The sequence below is a fragment of the Camelus ferus genome, chromosome 16 (genome assembly GCF_009834535.1).
Source record: "Camelus ferus isolate YT-003-E chromosome 16, BCGSAC_Cfer_1.0, whole genome shotgun sequence".
Lineage (NCBI taxonomy): Eukaryota > Metazoa > Chordata > Mammalia > Artiodactyla > Camelidae > Camelus > Camelus ferus.
In genome coordinates this window covers 13,994,776-14,009,197 of record NC_045711.1, presented here as the reverse complement: position 1 = coordinate 14,009,197, position 14,422 = coordinate 13,994,776, and the positions used below count along the sequence as shown (strand labels likewise).

General features: G+C 40.3%; 1 protein-coding gene across 1 annotated transcript in view; it reads left to right on the top strand.

Annotated features, from left to right (window-relative positions):
* MYH8 (myosin heavy chain 8) overlaps positions 1-14,422 on the top strand; it is a 28,433-nt gene that overhangs the window by 10,686 nt on the left and 3,325 nt on the right. Inside the window, 20 exon segments of the mRNA XM_032498793.1 lie at positions 348-657; positions 767-834; positions 2,452-2,539; positions 2,625-2,742; positions 3,105-3,228; positions 3,324-3,460; positions 4,944-5,199; positions 7,610-7,852; positions 7,944-8,120; positions 8,206-8,351; positions 8,436-8,526; positions 8,616-9,005; positions 9,402-9,528; positions 9,875-9,993; positions 10,121-10,317; positions 11,428-11,611; positions 11,692-11,857; positions 11,952-12,076; positions 13,042-13,350; positions 14,021-14,224. Of these exon segments, the coding sequence (XP_032354684.1) occupies positions 348-657; positions 767-834; positions 2,452-2,539; positions 2,625-2,742; positions 3,105-3,228; positions 3,324-3,460; positions 4,944-5,199; positions 7,610-7,852; positions 7,944-8,120; positions 8,206-8,351; positions 8,436-8,526; positions 8,616-9,005; positions 9,402-9,528; positions 9,875-9,993; positions 10,121-10,317; positions 11,428-11,611; positions 11,692-11,857; positions 11,952-12,076; positions 13,042-13,350; positions 14,021-14,224 (3,579 nt within the window).

The window sequence follows — 14,422 nt, the reverse complement described above, 5'->3', positions numbered from 1 at the left end:
CTAAGTCAGTAAGTCCTTTTCATACAAATATAAAACTTTGACAATGGGAAAAAAAATGTGACAAATGTAAAACATTTTTCATAGATCACCCCCACATGGTGTTCTGACATCTGGAGTATGTACCCAGCTTTTCTCTCAATTGAAATGGTATGGATTTGAACATGAGAAGGAAGGGTGGAAAAGTCATTATAGTGATAACAAAAGGACTTCTTTGTGCTATGACCATGGTTTACTTTTATAAACATACTTAAATAGGAGTGCTCATAATTCTATCAAATGACAGCCATTATGTCTGTATCTTCTGAGACAAGATTGGTTGACCCCAGTGTCTACTTTTCTGAATTCAGCCACTGGGCATCTTCTCCATCCTGGAAGAGGAGTGCATGTTCCCCAAGGCCACAGACACCTCCTTCAAGAACAAGCTGTATGACCAGCATCTGGGCAAGTCTGCCAACTTCCAGAAGCCCAAGGTGGTCAAGGGCCGGGCCGAGGCCCACTTCTCCCTGATCCACTATGCGGGCACCGTGGACTACAACATTGCCGGCTGGCTGGACAAGAACAAGGACCCCCTGAACGACACCGTGGTTGGGCTGTACCAGAAGTCCGCAATGAAGACTCTGGCCAGTCTCTTTTCCACATATGCTAGTGCTGAAGCAGGTACTTTCTGTGTCCCCAGTCTAAATCCAATCTGTCCCCACAGAATGTTACCATACCATTCCAGCCTCTGGGATTCTACTTTAATTGATGGGTTTTCTTTTCATCTTAGACAGCGGCACAAAGAAAGGTGCTAAGAAGAAGGGCTCTTCTTTCCAGACTGTGTCAGCCCTTTTTAGGGTAAAGTACAAATTTAATTTGAAAGCCTATTTAGCTTGTATGGATTATCAGACTTATAGGAGTTAGAATGTATTAGGAGGGAATGGATGTTAATAGGAATTACTTCAAATATTCGCTCTTGTGAGGTTACAGCCAAAGCAGTACTTCTCCTTAGGATGGAATGTTTCACCCCTTATTCTTTATTATGCTCACCTAGTGTATTCAAGAATTCCAAAACGCCCTAAGCAGCTTTCTCATTATATAATAAGGCTGATTTTTAAGGAAGCAGAGCTGAACTTCAGAGCTTTCCCTGTGGAAAGCCTTATCGTTCTCCACTAATGTTGCCCTTTGAGAATGTTCCTGAGTCCGTCTTTGAGAATGGGCCTGAGACACATTCTTTGGGACATCCTTCCACCAAAACACATCTTTGTCCTCTGAAGTGGATTTAATCTTTTACAATAGGTGGAAATCATCTAAAGCCAAACCTAGTGATTTAGATGGATGATTAAGCTAGAAAATATCTCTTGAGATTAAAGTAACAGTAATAGCAATGTTACTACAAATAATGTAACTTTCTTAGATGGCTTAAAAACGGACTCTTCTAATGTACGAAACGTCTGTTCCAACGGCTGCTTTGTCAGGGTTTGTACGGCTAAATCTCAATTCTTTTAAAACTAAAATGCAGATACAGCACATGACCTGAACAAGAAAACTGCCCTGTTCTTTTTCTTTTCACACTACCAATTTGCATTATCTCAAATATATTGTTTCAACAACTTATCTTTGTACATATTTTCAAGATTAGAAACTCACATTACTTATTTTCTTATTTCCTCATGGTTAACTGAGATATGAAAAAAAAAAAGCAACTCTGCCATCTCAAAGAATATACCTAAGAAATACTGAGAAACAGCTATCTGCCAGTTTTTCTATGGTTGAATAAAACACCACTGTGTGTCATAACCAGTTAACGCTATTTCTGGAATAACTCTTCCCATATGCTTCAGACTGGGGATCATTCTCAGGTACCCAAGATCCACCCACACAAGGTCAGAGAGTCTCATGATTTTAGACTATTCCAAAAAAAAAAAAAAAAAAAAAAAAGAGGTTACAGGTCCCAGGGAACAATAAACTCAAGGAAGGAACAGAGAACATTGGGACAGTTGCTAACCGAGGTTACCACTATAAACTACTACTGTGACAATTGGCACTGAGAGAGATGAAAGAGACTTCAGAGGTAATCTCAACTATTTTCAGATGAGGCCCAGAGAAACAAAAGGGATTTCATACAGTCAAGCAGCTCATTAGTGGCAAAGCAAGACCGTAGTCTTTTGTCTTCTGATTCCCGCTTGGGAACACTTCCTGTGCATGAGGCTACTGAACTTGCAGTTTGTTTATAGGATAAGATCCTAGGTGTTATAAATGAACACCACGGAGAGCTGCATTTCCGCCCACACTTTGGCCTTGTGGTTATCTGGCAGGCTGGAACTCTTGAGACCTTTAAAATACAGAGCAACTGAAGCCTCATAGACGTATGCCTAGTATTTAAGAAGGTGCCTAGGTTCGTTCCATATAATTTACCAAAAAGCAATCTGAAATAGAACCTTCTCATCAAGTCCCTTCTATCTGGTTTTCCAGGAAAATTTAAATAAACTGATGACCAATCTCAGGAGCACACACCCTCACTTCGTACGGTGCATCATTCCCAATGAAACCAAAACTCCTGGTAAGACCGAAGAGCATGAAATAATCTAACACACACAAGTTTGAAAATTCAGTGCCCAGTAGTAAGTGCTCTGCTACATTTTTAGGGGCCATGGAGCATGAACTGGTCCTGCACCAGCTGCGCTGTAATGGAGTGCTGGAGGGCATCCGCATCTGCAGGAAGGGCTTCCCAAGCAGGATCCTCTACGGGGATTTTAAACAAAGGCCAGTCTTTCTTTGTCGTATTGTACTGAATGTTGTGAATATTTAATTACCTTCATTCCTGTCCTCTGTTCATCGTATTTTATGTATCTTAACTTAGTAAATACTATGAAATTTAGTCAAATAATACAGTCTTATTGTGTCAGGACAGAATATAGGTTAGAAAAGGTGACATTTCTTAAAAACAGGAAGGAAGCATGCATTAGACCATGGAAAAATCACTGTTTTACTATCTGAACCTGAAGGGCAGGTGCATTTTTCTACTTTTGCTTTTTCTCTGAGATTTTTATTGACGTTTCTTCGTGGTGTCATTGATTTTCCTACATGGTCACATCTTCCTAATCATTCTTTCTTCCGTTGAACAGATACAAAGTTCTAAACGCAAGTGCTATTCCAGATGGACAATTCATCGACAGCAAGAAGGCTTCTGAGAAACTTCTTGCCTCTATAGATATTGATCACACCCAGTATAAATTTGGGCACACAAAGGTAGTTATGACTCATTTACACGAGACCCAAGTACCTTCTGCCATGTCCGTCTCTCCCGTAGTATGGAGATGATGTATGATTTCCTCTCTCTCCAGGTTTTCTTCAAAGCTGGCCTTCTGGGTCTTCTGGAAGAAATGAGAGATGAAAAGTTGGCCCAGATTATAACAAGAACTCAAGCTGTCTGCAGGGGATTTCTAATGAGGGTAGAATATCAGAAAATGTTGCAAAGGAGGTAACAACATATTAGGACTTGTAAGGTCCCTCAGGGACTTTAAATCAGCCTTCTTAATTCATTAACTCTTTGGTTTTGTGGCTAATACGTATGTGCTTCTTACCCAGTTCAGAACTCACCCCTATAACACATCAGTCTTTGCTTAACCCCTCGTAATTGGATTCCCTGCAGAACTTCCTCTCCTTCCTCAATTTCTTTTTCTCTCACCTCACATACAGCTGCAGGAATCATTTGCAGGGAGTGCTATTTTCATCACCCCACGGTCTCCCATGTCAAATTCCAGTTGCCTGGGTGTCTGTCAAGGCCTCCATCCCCCACCTCATCTATCACTTCCAACCACACAGCCTTTTCCTGCCAGGCTAAACAATTTGCTTCTCTCCTGTTCTCATATTTACATAAGCCCTCTCCCCTCAGCCTAGTTAATCTAGTTACCAATTCAAAACTTCCATTTCCCCTTCCTCTAAATTAACGTCACCCAACTCCATCTACCCAGCACTCTGCATTCTGTCCTTACACACCCGTTTTGCATTTACCTTCCTCATCTATACTTATTTACTTCTGTATTATAAGTATCCCCAAGTCTTTTCTATGTGTCAACATTATGGTTTATGTCATTTCATCTGCCTCCTCAGAGTTATGGTTCTTATAAATTGGACCCATAGAAATAGAATTTCCATTTTAACAAGGTTGAAGAAACAGACACATTGTTGCAAGGTAGTCAAACCTTGCCAGTCTATTGCTACCATGTGCAGAAGGGATATCTTTTATTACTATTTAAAATTTTTATTTAAACAAAACAAATTTTAGAGTTCAATCCATGCTAAATGCCCTGTAGACATTAACAATCTAATTGAGTAGGTAAGAATGAAACATTTGAACTGATTTGAGAAGAGCCAGTATACTATGTGAAAAAGCTAACAAAAGAACTTTATGGAGTAGATAATTCTGTGGTGATTAAAATAAGAGGACAGGCTTCAAGGAAGACATGATAAATCATAAGCTAGTTTAGGTGGGGCAAATCAGAAAGCAAGCTACTCCTGTTCACAGTTCACATCAGTGTGCCGACAGCCAAACAGCCCAATCAACTTACAACTGCCACATCCACTCCCAAATCACTAATATTGTGATACCTCAAATGATCTTAAAATGGTACATGCTGCTCATACATGCAAAGTATTCCTCCTCTAAAGTCAGCTTCTTTGCTAGTTTGACAGGGACTTGAGAACCCAGAATTATTTAGTATGAGCAGTACACATTGGCAAAGTGGTCATACGGAGGACCACCACAAGTGTGTGTGTGTGTGTGTGTGTGTGAGAGAGAGAGTGTGTCTGTGTGTGTGTAAAGCCTACATATAAAATATACAGAATTTGTCATATTTATATGTGGGGGGGGTCATTAAAAGGGGAGTTTGTATGTAAAAAAATAGTACAATAACATTGTCCCTAATGGATCAATCTACACTGATATCTTTATGTCATTTCAGAGAAGCCCTTTTCTGCATCCAGTATAACGTACGTGCATTCATGAACGTCAAGCACTGGCCCTGGATGAAACTCTTCTTCAAGATCAAGCCTCTCCTCAAGAGCGCGGAGACCGAGAAAGAGATGGCCACCATGAAGGAAGAGTTCCAGAAAACCAAGGATGAACTCGCCAAGTCAGAGGCAAAAAGGAAGGAACTGGAGGAAAAAATGGTGACTCTTTTAAAAGAGAAAAATGACCTGCAGCTCCAGGTTCAATCTGTAAGTATTGTGTGCTCTGAATGTATCATGTTACTGAAGCTTTTTTTGAATTCACATACACTTTGGATTTACAAATGGCCTCTTCTTAGGTAAAAGAGTCACTATATGCAGATTACATGATACTATATATATAAAACCCTAAAAGGTCCACACAAAAACTACTACTAGAAATAATCGAAGAATTCAGCAAGGTAGCAGGTTATAAGATTAATGTTCAAAAACCAGTTGCATTTCTTTACACTAACAATGAATCAACAGAAAACGAAAGAATCAATCCCCTTTAAAGCAGCAAAGGAATAAAATACCTAGGAATAAATCTAACCAAGGAGGTGAAAGACTTACACATGGAAAACTATAAAACACTGATTAAGGAAATTAAAGAAGACTTAAAAAAATGGAAAGATATCCCATGCTCCTGGATTGGAAGAATCAATATTGTTAAAATGTCACACTGCCCAAGGCAATCTACAGATTTAATGCAATCCCTATCAAATTACCCAGGACATATTTCACAGAACTAGAACAAATCATAATAAAATTTATATGGAACCATCAAAGACCTAGAATTGCCAAAACATTACTGAAGAAAAAGAAAGAGGCTGGAGGAATAACTCTCCCAGACTTCAGACAATACTATAGAGCTACAGTAATCAAAACAGCATGGTATTGGTACAAAAACAGACATGGACCAATGGAACAGAATAGAGCGCCCAGAAATGAACCCACAAACTTTTGGTCAACTCATCTTCGACAAAGGCGGCAAGAATATACAATGGAATACAAATGGCCTCTTCTTGAAACAGAAATTATCCAGTTGCTTTTTTCAGTTATTTCACTTAACTTTCAATATTCCTGGAAGTAAGGAAGTAGGGGACAACTACCTCCGAATTGCAAACAGAAAAGGGAAAACTGAAGAATTTATTTAACAGTATCACAAATTTTACAGCCATGAAGGAAACAGTTTAAAGGCAAGACCCCAAATCTCAGTCATTTTACTCATTTGCCTTGCCTCCTTCAGCCTTAAAAGTATAGCCATATTTTCTGAATGCAAGTGTTTGAGGTTGTACTTAAACTCTAGAAAGACAGTTTTTCTTATTCCTCTCTGCATCTCTTTCCCCCAATCCCCAAGATTCAGCTCAATAAATTTATCTGCAGTTACTTGAACTGAACTACCAAGGTGGAAAGTAGACCTAGTGACCTCTGTGACTCTTCCTTTGATACAGACTGAGTTCTTAAGACCTCTGCTTATCGGTTCAAGGAGTTGCAATCAGAGTCGGGGTAGGTTTTGTGCCAGCATTCTGGCCAAATACATCCTCCCATTTCCTTGGTCCAACAAGCCCAACAATGTCATGAAGAAACCTGAAAAAAGGACAGTTTTCCTATAAATCTTAAGCTATTTTCAACTATTCCTTCTGATAAATTCACTTATATGAATGAAGGTTACATTTTCCCAAAGGCACAGCATCAAAGTTTCTTCATCTTAACCTCTTTTCAAAGGTATTATCATTAGTCAGTGAGTAAACATTTACTGAGTGTATTACTATTAAAAATTAAGCAAAGGAACCCTGGGAAGTCCCCATTATCATCCATGTAAGCATTTAAAAAACTTAAGATATGAACACTGAGAAGTTAAAGAAATTCTCCAGGCCAGAGTAATCTAATAAGTTAGTGGCGGAACTGATTTTTATGAGTCTTTTAGTCATTTATAGAAACCTCATTGAGTTGTATCATTTCTCAACATTACAGGTTCTTAGATATTCTAAAATTCATTTTGAGACTAATAGGTAATTCTTAAAATGGAAATGAAAACCTTGGACAATTATAACACTGTTATGGACTATCAGGGAGGTTTCGAGTCTATAAAAAGTGCTTCGTGGAAATGTATTCATAGACATAACTATTTATTTTTCTTTTTAAAAATTCAATCTAGCAACTACTTGTTTAAGGTGAGTAGGGAATGATCAAAATCAAAACTAACCAATTTGACTAAGTTGAAATCTTCAAATATTACAGCTGAAATACCCTTAGCAATCGTTCATTCCAATCCTCCTAACTACATGAGGTAACTGAGAAGAGGAGGAGAAAAGCAATTCGCTTAAGGTCACACACAGGGAGGCAAACTGGGGACAAGAACCCAGGCTTCCTTTGGTCCTTCCACTCTTCTACACACTACTTTTAAAAATACTCAACTGCTTCAATCCAATCATTTTTCAGACCAATGTTCTAAATACTTCTAAATTTATAGACTCATATCAAATTAGCTAAATATCTCCAGACAATGTAAATGTTCAATTAAGTTTAATTTATATTCATACTGAAAATTTCATTAGCATCCAGTAAACACTACTATTTTGTGCAAAGAACAAGTAAGTAACAAATTCTCTAAATAGCTCAACAAATCTCTCCACAGGAAGCTGATGCCTTGGCTGATGCAGAGGAAAGGTGTGAGCAACTCATTAAAAACAAAATCCAGCTGGAGGCCAAGATCAAGGAGGTGACTGAGAGAGCTGAGGATGAGGAAGAGATCAATGCTGAGCTGACGGCCAAGAAGAGGAAACTTGAGGACGAATGTTCAGAACTGAAGAAAGACATAGATGACCTTGAGCTGACACTGGCCAAGGTTGAAAAGGAGAAACACGCCACAGAGAACAAGGTATGAATCATTTTCTGCTATATCAGCAGACACTCTGCCATCCAACTAAGCTGCTTTACTACAGAGATCATTCCTTTGTTAACTTTTCAAGGTGAAAAACCTCACAGAAGAGATGGCAGGACTGGATGAAACCATCGCAAAGCTGACCAAGGAGAAGAAGGCCCTCCAGGAGGCCCACCAGCAGACCCTGGATGACCTACAGGCAGAAGAGGACAAAGTCAACACCCTGAACAAAGCTAAAGCCAAGCTAGAGCAGCAAGTGGATGACGTAAGTGTGTTTTTAATATCCATTTGAAAGGTTTTTTTTTTTTAAATATACTTTCAATTTTTAACAAATTTCACCTTCTCATTAGCTTGAAGGGTCTCTGGAGCAAGAAAAGAAACTTCGAATGGACCTAGAAAGAGCAAAGAGGAAACTGGAGGGCGACCTAAAACTGGCCCAAGAATCCACAATAGATATGGAAAATGACAAACAGCAACTTGATGAGAAACTCAAAAAGTAGATACTCCAGAAAAAAAATTCTATGCAATATCATCTTTCAATTCATATGGATACTAATATGTCTTGTTCTTCTGTCTAAAGGAAAGAATTTGAAATCAGCAATCTGCTAAGCAAAATTGAAGATGAGCAGGCAGTAGAAATTCAACTACAGAAGAAGATCAAAGAGTTGCAGGTGAGTCATCTCACCTCCATTAGTTTCTGCACCCCCAAAAACACCTGAAATTGAGATAAGTTCACGTTATTGTGCTGTGTCACGGCCAGGCCCGCATCGAGGAGCTGGAGGAGGAAATCGAGGCAGAGCGGGCCTCCCGGGCCAAAGCAGAGAAGCAGCGCTCTGACCTCACCCGGGAACTGGAGGAGATCAGCGAGCGGCTGGAAGAAGCCGGTGGGGCGACTTCAGCCCAGATCGAGATGAACAAGAAGCGGGAGGCCGAGTTCCAGAAAATGCGCCGGGACCTGGAGGAGGCCACCCTGCAGCACGAGGCCACGGCGGCCGCGCTGAGGAAGAAGCACGCGGACAGCGTGGCCGAGCTGGGGGAGCAGATCGACAACCTGCAGAGGGTCAAGCAGAAGCTGGAGAAGGAGAAGAGTGAGCTGAAGATGGAGATTGACGACCTTAGCAGTAATGCAGAGACCATTTCCAAAGCCAAGGTATCCAATACTATCTTTAAATGAGAGTATTTAATAACCTGTAAGGACCCCCATTGTTCTCTGTCATTAAACATTGTCTGAAGGCAGTTTATAGCATTGATTATCTATTCTAATGTATTCCATTCTGTTTCTTTTTTTAAATGCTGCATATGACTCATTATGATGACTTCAAAATCCACTTTAAGCGACTGTCAGCATCAAGCATCTCTAGCATAAATGAATGAGCTGTACGCACCTACTATACTTAAATCCTAGCATATCCCATAGAGTTGGTGCCATTAAGTTGCTACTCACATTGGACATAAATTTATTCACTCTAAAAAATTTTAAGAATCAAGTGTTAACTTTTCCTTGTTGCATTTAATGTCTCAACCTTCACTGCCACATGTCCTGTAGGGAAACCTTGAAAAGATGTGCCGTACACTAGAAGATCAAGTGAGTGAACTTAAGACAAAGGAGGAAGAGCAGCAGCGGCTGATCAATGATCTGACGGCCCAGAGAGGGCGCCTGCAGACAGAAGCAGGTAAGCATTGCTGAGGCCTGCAACTGTGTACTAGACAAAAGCGATTCCGGGCGTTCTGGATTAATAGCAATACTCCCACATTAGAGGAGGGAAAGCAAACCACCAGGATGGGCTGAGCAGGTCAAAAAAAAAGGACAGCAAGAAAGAGTCAGCAGGCTGGTTTACCTGTTACACTCCAACAGCAATGCTGCTTTTTAATCTCCAGTTCTAGCCAGTTCTGTAATATTTAGAATTAGATAAACTATATATTAGTCAATTATATATGTTATACACACACACAGACACACACATGAACTTTAGGTTTGTTTATGCCACTAACAAATTCCTTCACTTCCCCAATTCTTAGGTGAATATTCCCGACAACTGGATGAGAAAGATGCTCTGGTCTCTCAACTTTCAAGGAGCAAACAAGCATCTACTCAGCAGATCGAGGAGCTGAAACGTCAGTTAGAGGAAGAAACTAAAGTAAGTTTTACCAAAGATCATCTTGGCTAATTAAATCTGAACATGTTCAGTTAGGTTCTACTTTAAGTGTATAAATTAAATATCACTGAAGAAATGAATTTAAGTCATGGAACTCATACCTCCATAGGCCAAGAACGCCCTGGCCCACGCCCTGCAGTCCTCCCGCCACGACTGCGACCTGCTGCGGGAACAGTACGAGGAGGAGCAGGAAGCCAAGGCCGAGCTGCAGAGGGCGATGTCCAAGGCCAACAGCGAGGTGGCCCAGTGGAGGACCAAATACGAGACGGACGCCATCCAGCGCACGGAGGAGCTGGAGGAGGCCAAGTGTGTACTATGAACTCTGGAGGAGGAAAATGACATGGTTTCCTAGCTGCTCAAATCAGCAACTCCCAGAAACAGCTGTGATGATGATAGCAGAAGCTAACATTTACTAAGTGCACACTGTCTGTCAAATACTATTATATATTAACTCATTTAGTTTCCATAGCAACACTATATTGCATTATTTGTGTATCCCTATTTTACAGATGAGGGAACTGAGACTGTGAGCGGTTAACCAACTAACTCAAGGGCATATGATTAATTAGTACAGCTGAGATTAGAACTAGACATTCTGATTCTAGAGACCACCTTCTTAAGTATTGTAGTCCAAAGACGTAGCTCTTAAAACTCATGTTGGAGGCCACCAAACCGTGCATAATGGGCAAGGTTAGTCTGAATAAAGTAAAGCCTCAGTCTGTGTACAGACCAAAGGAGACCTTCAGATAGGTCTTCTAAAGCATTAGAGCTAAAGGTTTTTGTGTACATTAGACATGCATAACTGGTACACAACTGGGAGTAAAGAATTAGACAATACAGAAGGAAAAAAAACCTGCCTTTGCTTAGACTGCATGGATTTATTTATTCTGATTTATTTATCCATTTATTTCTCTGGTGAGACTGTCCAAATTATATATGATTAGAAGAAACTGGCTATTTTTCTCCTGGGGAAAAGTACATAAAACAAAATGGGAAGTCTCAGAAATCAAAAGAGTATGCCCGGTATATTTGCGCCCAATAAAACATCTAGTTAGTCTCAAACCTTTTATGGAATGATATGAGACATATAAATCAATCAATAAAACTGCCCTGGGTAATCATCCTCCACACTACAGTCAATCAGAAGTCCTGAAAATCCTGAAATCTTACACAGTGAGATACACAGAACATCAGCTCCAACAATTTAAAAACTCAAAAACAAAAAAGGACTTGAGTCCACTTGCTCACCACTTTGGACCTTTCCATAGTTTCTCAACCTAGAAAGCAGTCTGGCTACCAGTTTTGAAAACCATGCTACTTGACACTGTAGAAACAGGACTGTGAAAGGAGGCCCAGGAGGGTATCACTTGCCCCTGTTCTTGACCTCTCTCCCTAACCACCTGGATAACTTTCCAGGAAGAAGCTGGCCCAGCGTCTGCAGGAAGCAGAGGAACATGTGGAAGCCGTGAACGCCAAGTGCGCCTCCCTCGAGAAGACCAAGCAGCGGCTCCAGAACGAAGTGGAGGACCTCATGCTGGATGTGGAGAGGTCTAACGCGGCCTGCGCGGCCCTGGATAAGAAGCAAAGGAACTTTGACAAGGTAGCTCCCAGTGAGCAGATTCCCATGGGGACACTGACATGATTCTCGATTACAGAGGCTTAGTCCCGGTGTACTTCCAGGTCCTATCAGAATGGAAACAGAAGTATGAGGAAACTCAGGCTGAACTTGAGGCCTCCCAGAAGGAGTCCCGTTCTCTCAGTACTGAGCTGTTCAAGGTCAAGAATGCCTACGAGGAGTCCCTAGATCAACTTGAGACGCTAAAGAGAGAAAACAAGAACTTGCAGCGTGAGTGCTTTTGAACTTCCCTACCCCACATGGCCCTGGTAGGACCTTTCCACGTTACATCAGTCTGACCACTTCTCCCTTTTGTTCACCACAGAGGAGATTTCTGACCTCACTGAGCAGATTGCTGAAGGAGGGAAGCAAATTCATGAATTGGAAAAAATAAAGAAGCAAGTGGAACAAGAGAAATGTGACATTCAGGTTGCCTTAGAGGAAGCAGAGGTACATATTATAATGTGAGGGGAAAATCAAAGATAAGCATTGGTGAAAACACTCAGTGGGTGATGGTACTATGAGATGGACCCATTATTACACAGCTGGTGAGAACTTGAACTCATACAACATTTATGAAGGGCAATCTGACAAGAGTTATCAAAACTCTTGAAAATGTAATACTATGACCTATCAGTTCTATATCAAAGAATCTATCCTAAGAAAATTATCTTAAATGGAGGCAAAGCTTTAAACACAAAGGTGTCCAATCCAAAAACAAGGTGAAGCAAACTATGGAACATCCATACGATGCAATTTTCTATAGCCATTAAATGTAATTAATATGGGGAAATATTTATGGCAGAGAGTAATTTTTAAAGCAAGACATGCACTTGCATATACAATTTTATCATGTAAATATATATATATATATATGAAAAAAACTAGAAAAAAAACACACATTAAAATTGTGCCTCTGAGTGGAGGCACAATAGGAAGTTTTTCTGTTTTTATAAATTACCTCCACATTGTACAGTGAACATACACTTTATAAGCAGAAATGTGTATATATGTTTTAAAACAGAATTTCTACAATAGGAATTAGTATATCACACAGAACATTTTAATTTATAAAACACTGAGAATTCCTCTTTACTAGACATAAGTTTAATCATAATTTGTGTTGTACTCACATGAGTAATATTTGTATAGCACTTTATACTTTACAAAGTGCCCTTATTACAGAGCTGCCCTATAAAATCCACAACCAAATAAATAATACCCTTATTACAGAGCTGCCCTCTAAAATCCACAACCAAATAAATAAAAGGATGATTTACCTAGTAGGCTCCTAGAACTGTCGTACTGCACTTTGCAAAATCAGACAAACATATTAGTAATACTTGGGCTCACAGGGAATATACTCCAAATATTCAAGTCACTTTCCACTATTAATTGATCACTGTTTTGTTAAGGCATCTCTTGAACATGAAGAGGGAAAAATTCTCCGCATCCAGCTGGAGTTGAACCAAGTCAAGTCTGAAGTTGACAGGAAACTTGCTGAGAAAGATGAGGAAATTGACCAGCTGAAGAGGAACCACATTAGGGTCGTGGAGACCATGCAGAGCACACTGGATGCTGAGATCAGGAGCAGGAATGATGCCCTGAGACTCAAAAAGAAGATGGAAGGAGATCTGAATGAAATGGAAATCCAGCTGAACCATGCCAACCGCTTGGCAGCAGAGAGCTTGAGGAACTACAGGAACACCCAAGGGATCTTGAAGGTAAATGGGTCCCCAGTAACAGCTAAGTCGGGGAAGTGACCCATCTTCCATTCATCACAACACCTTATTGTTAAGCCATCCTTTTCTTTCCCTTTTAATAAAGTATACAGTTCATAGCATGTAGGTAGCTAAATTAAATACATATAAAACATAATATTTTTAAAGAAATATTACGTAAAAAAAATAAACAGAAGCCCAGAGATAAGTTCTGATATGAGAGAAAGAGCAAGACTTTGGCACCAATAAGCCTGAGGTTGAATCTTAGTTCTGTCACTAACAGCAGCCTGATTTTAGGCAAGTTATTTAAACTCTCAGAACCTCTGTTTCTTTTACAAAATAAGAATGGAGCTACCCACCTCATAGGGTTACTGTGAAGATAAAGGAGATGAGAAATGTCAAGTTCTGGGTAGTACATATAGAAAATGTTCCATAAAGGACACACTAGTGACTCGCACATGAAAAAATAACCAGTTGGAGGCAGAAAACACAGCAAGAATCTGTCTCCTGGTAATTCTCTTCCACCAGAGTTGGTGACATCACCATTTTCAGGCTTATGCAAATGACATGCCTGTCATTTCCCGTTCCTGGCACCAGTCCATTCTTCCAGTTCATCTCCTGGGATGTTCACATCCTCTTCCAAGTGTCTAAGGCCTTTTCATTAACTTAACAGGACACCCAGCTACACCTGGACGATGCTCTCCGGGGCCAGGAGGACCTGAAGGAGCAGCTGGCGATCGTGGAGCGCAGAGCCAACCTGCTGCAGGCGGAGGTGGAGGAGCTGCGGGCCACCCTGGAGCAGACGGAGAGGAGCAGGAAAATCGCAGAACAGGAGCTCCTGGATGCCAGTGAGCGCGTCCAGCTGCTGCACACCCAGGTGAGACCCTCACTCAAACAAATGCTGGTGTACTGCTGAGTGATGAATCAGTTAGAATATGGAAGTCCTCCAATTTTATAAATAAATACATATATATTATATATATATATTTTTAAAAGGATGGGAGCATGCTTTGAAATATTAATTACAATTATCTTAGAGTGATGGGATTATAGATGATTTTTTGGCGTGTGTTCT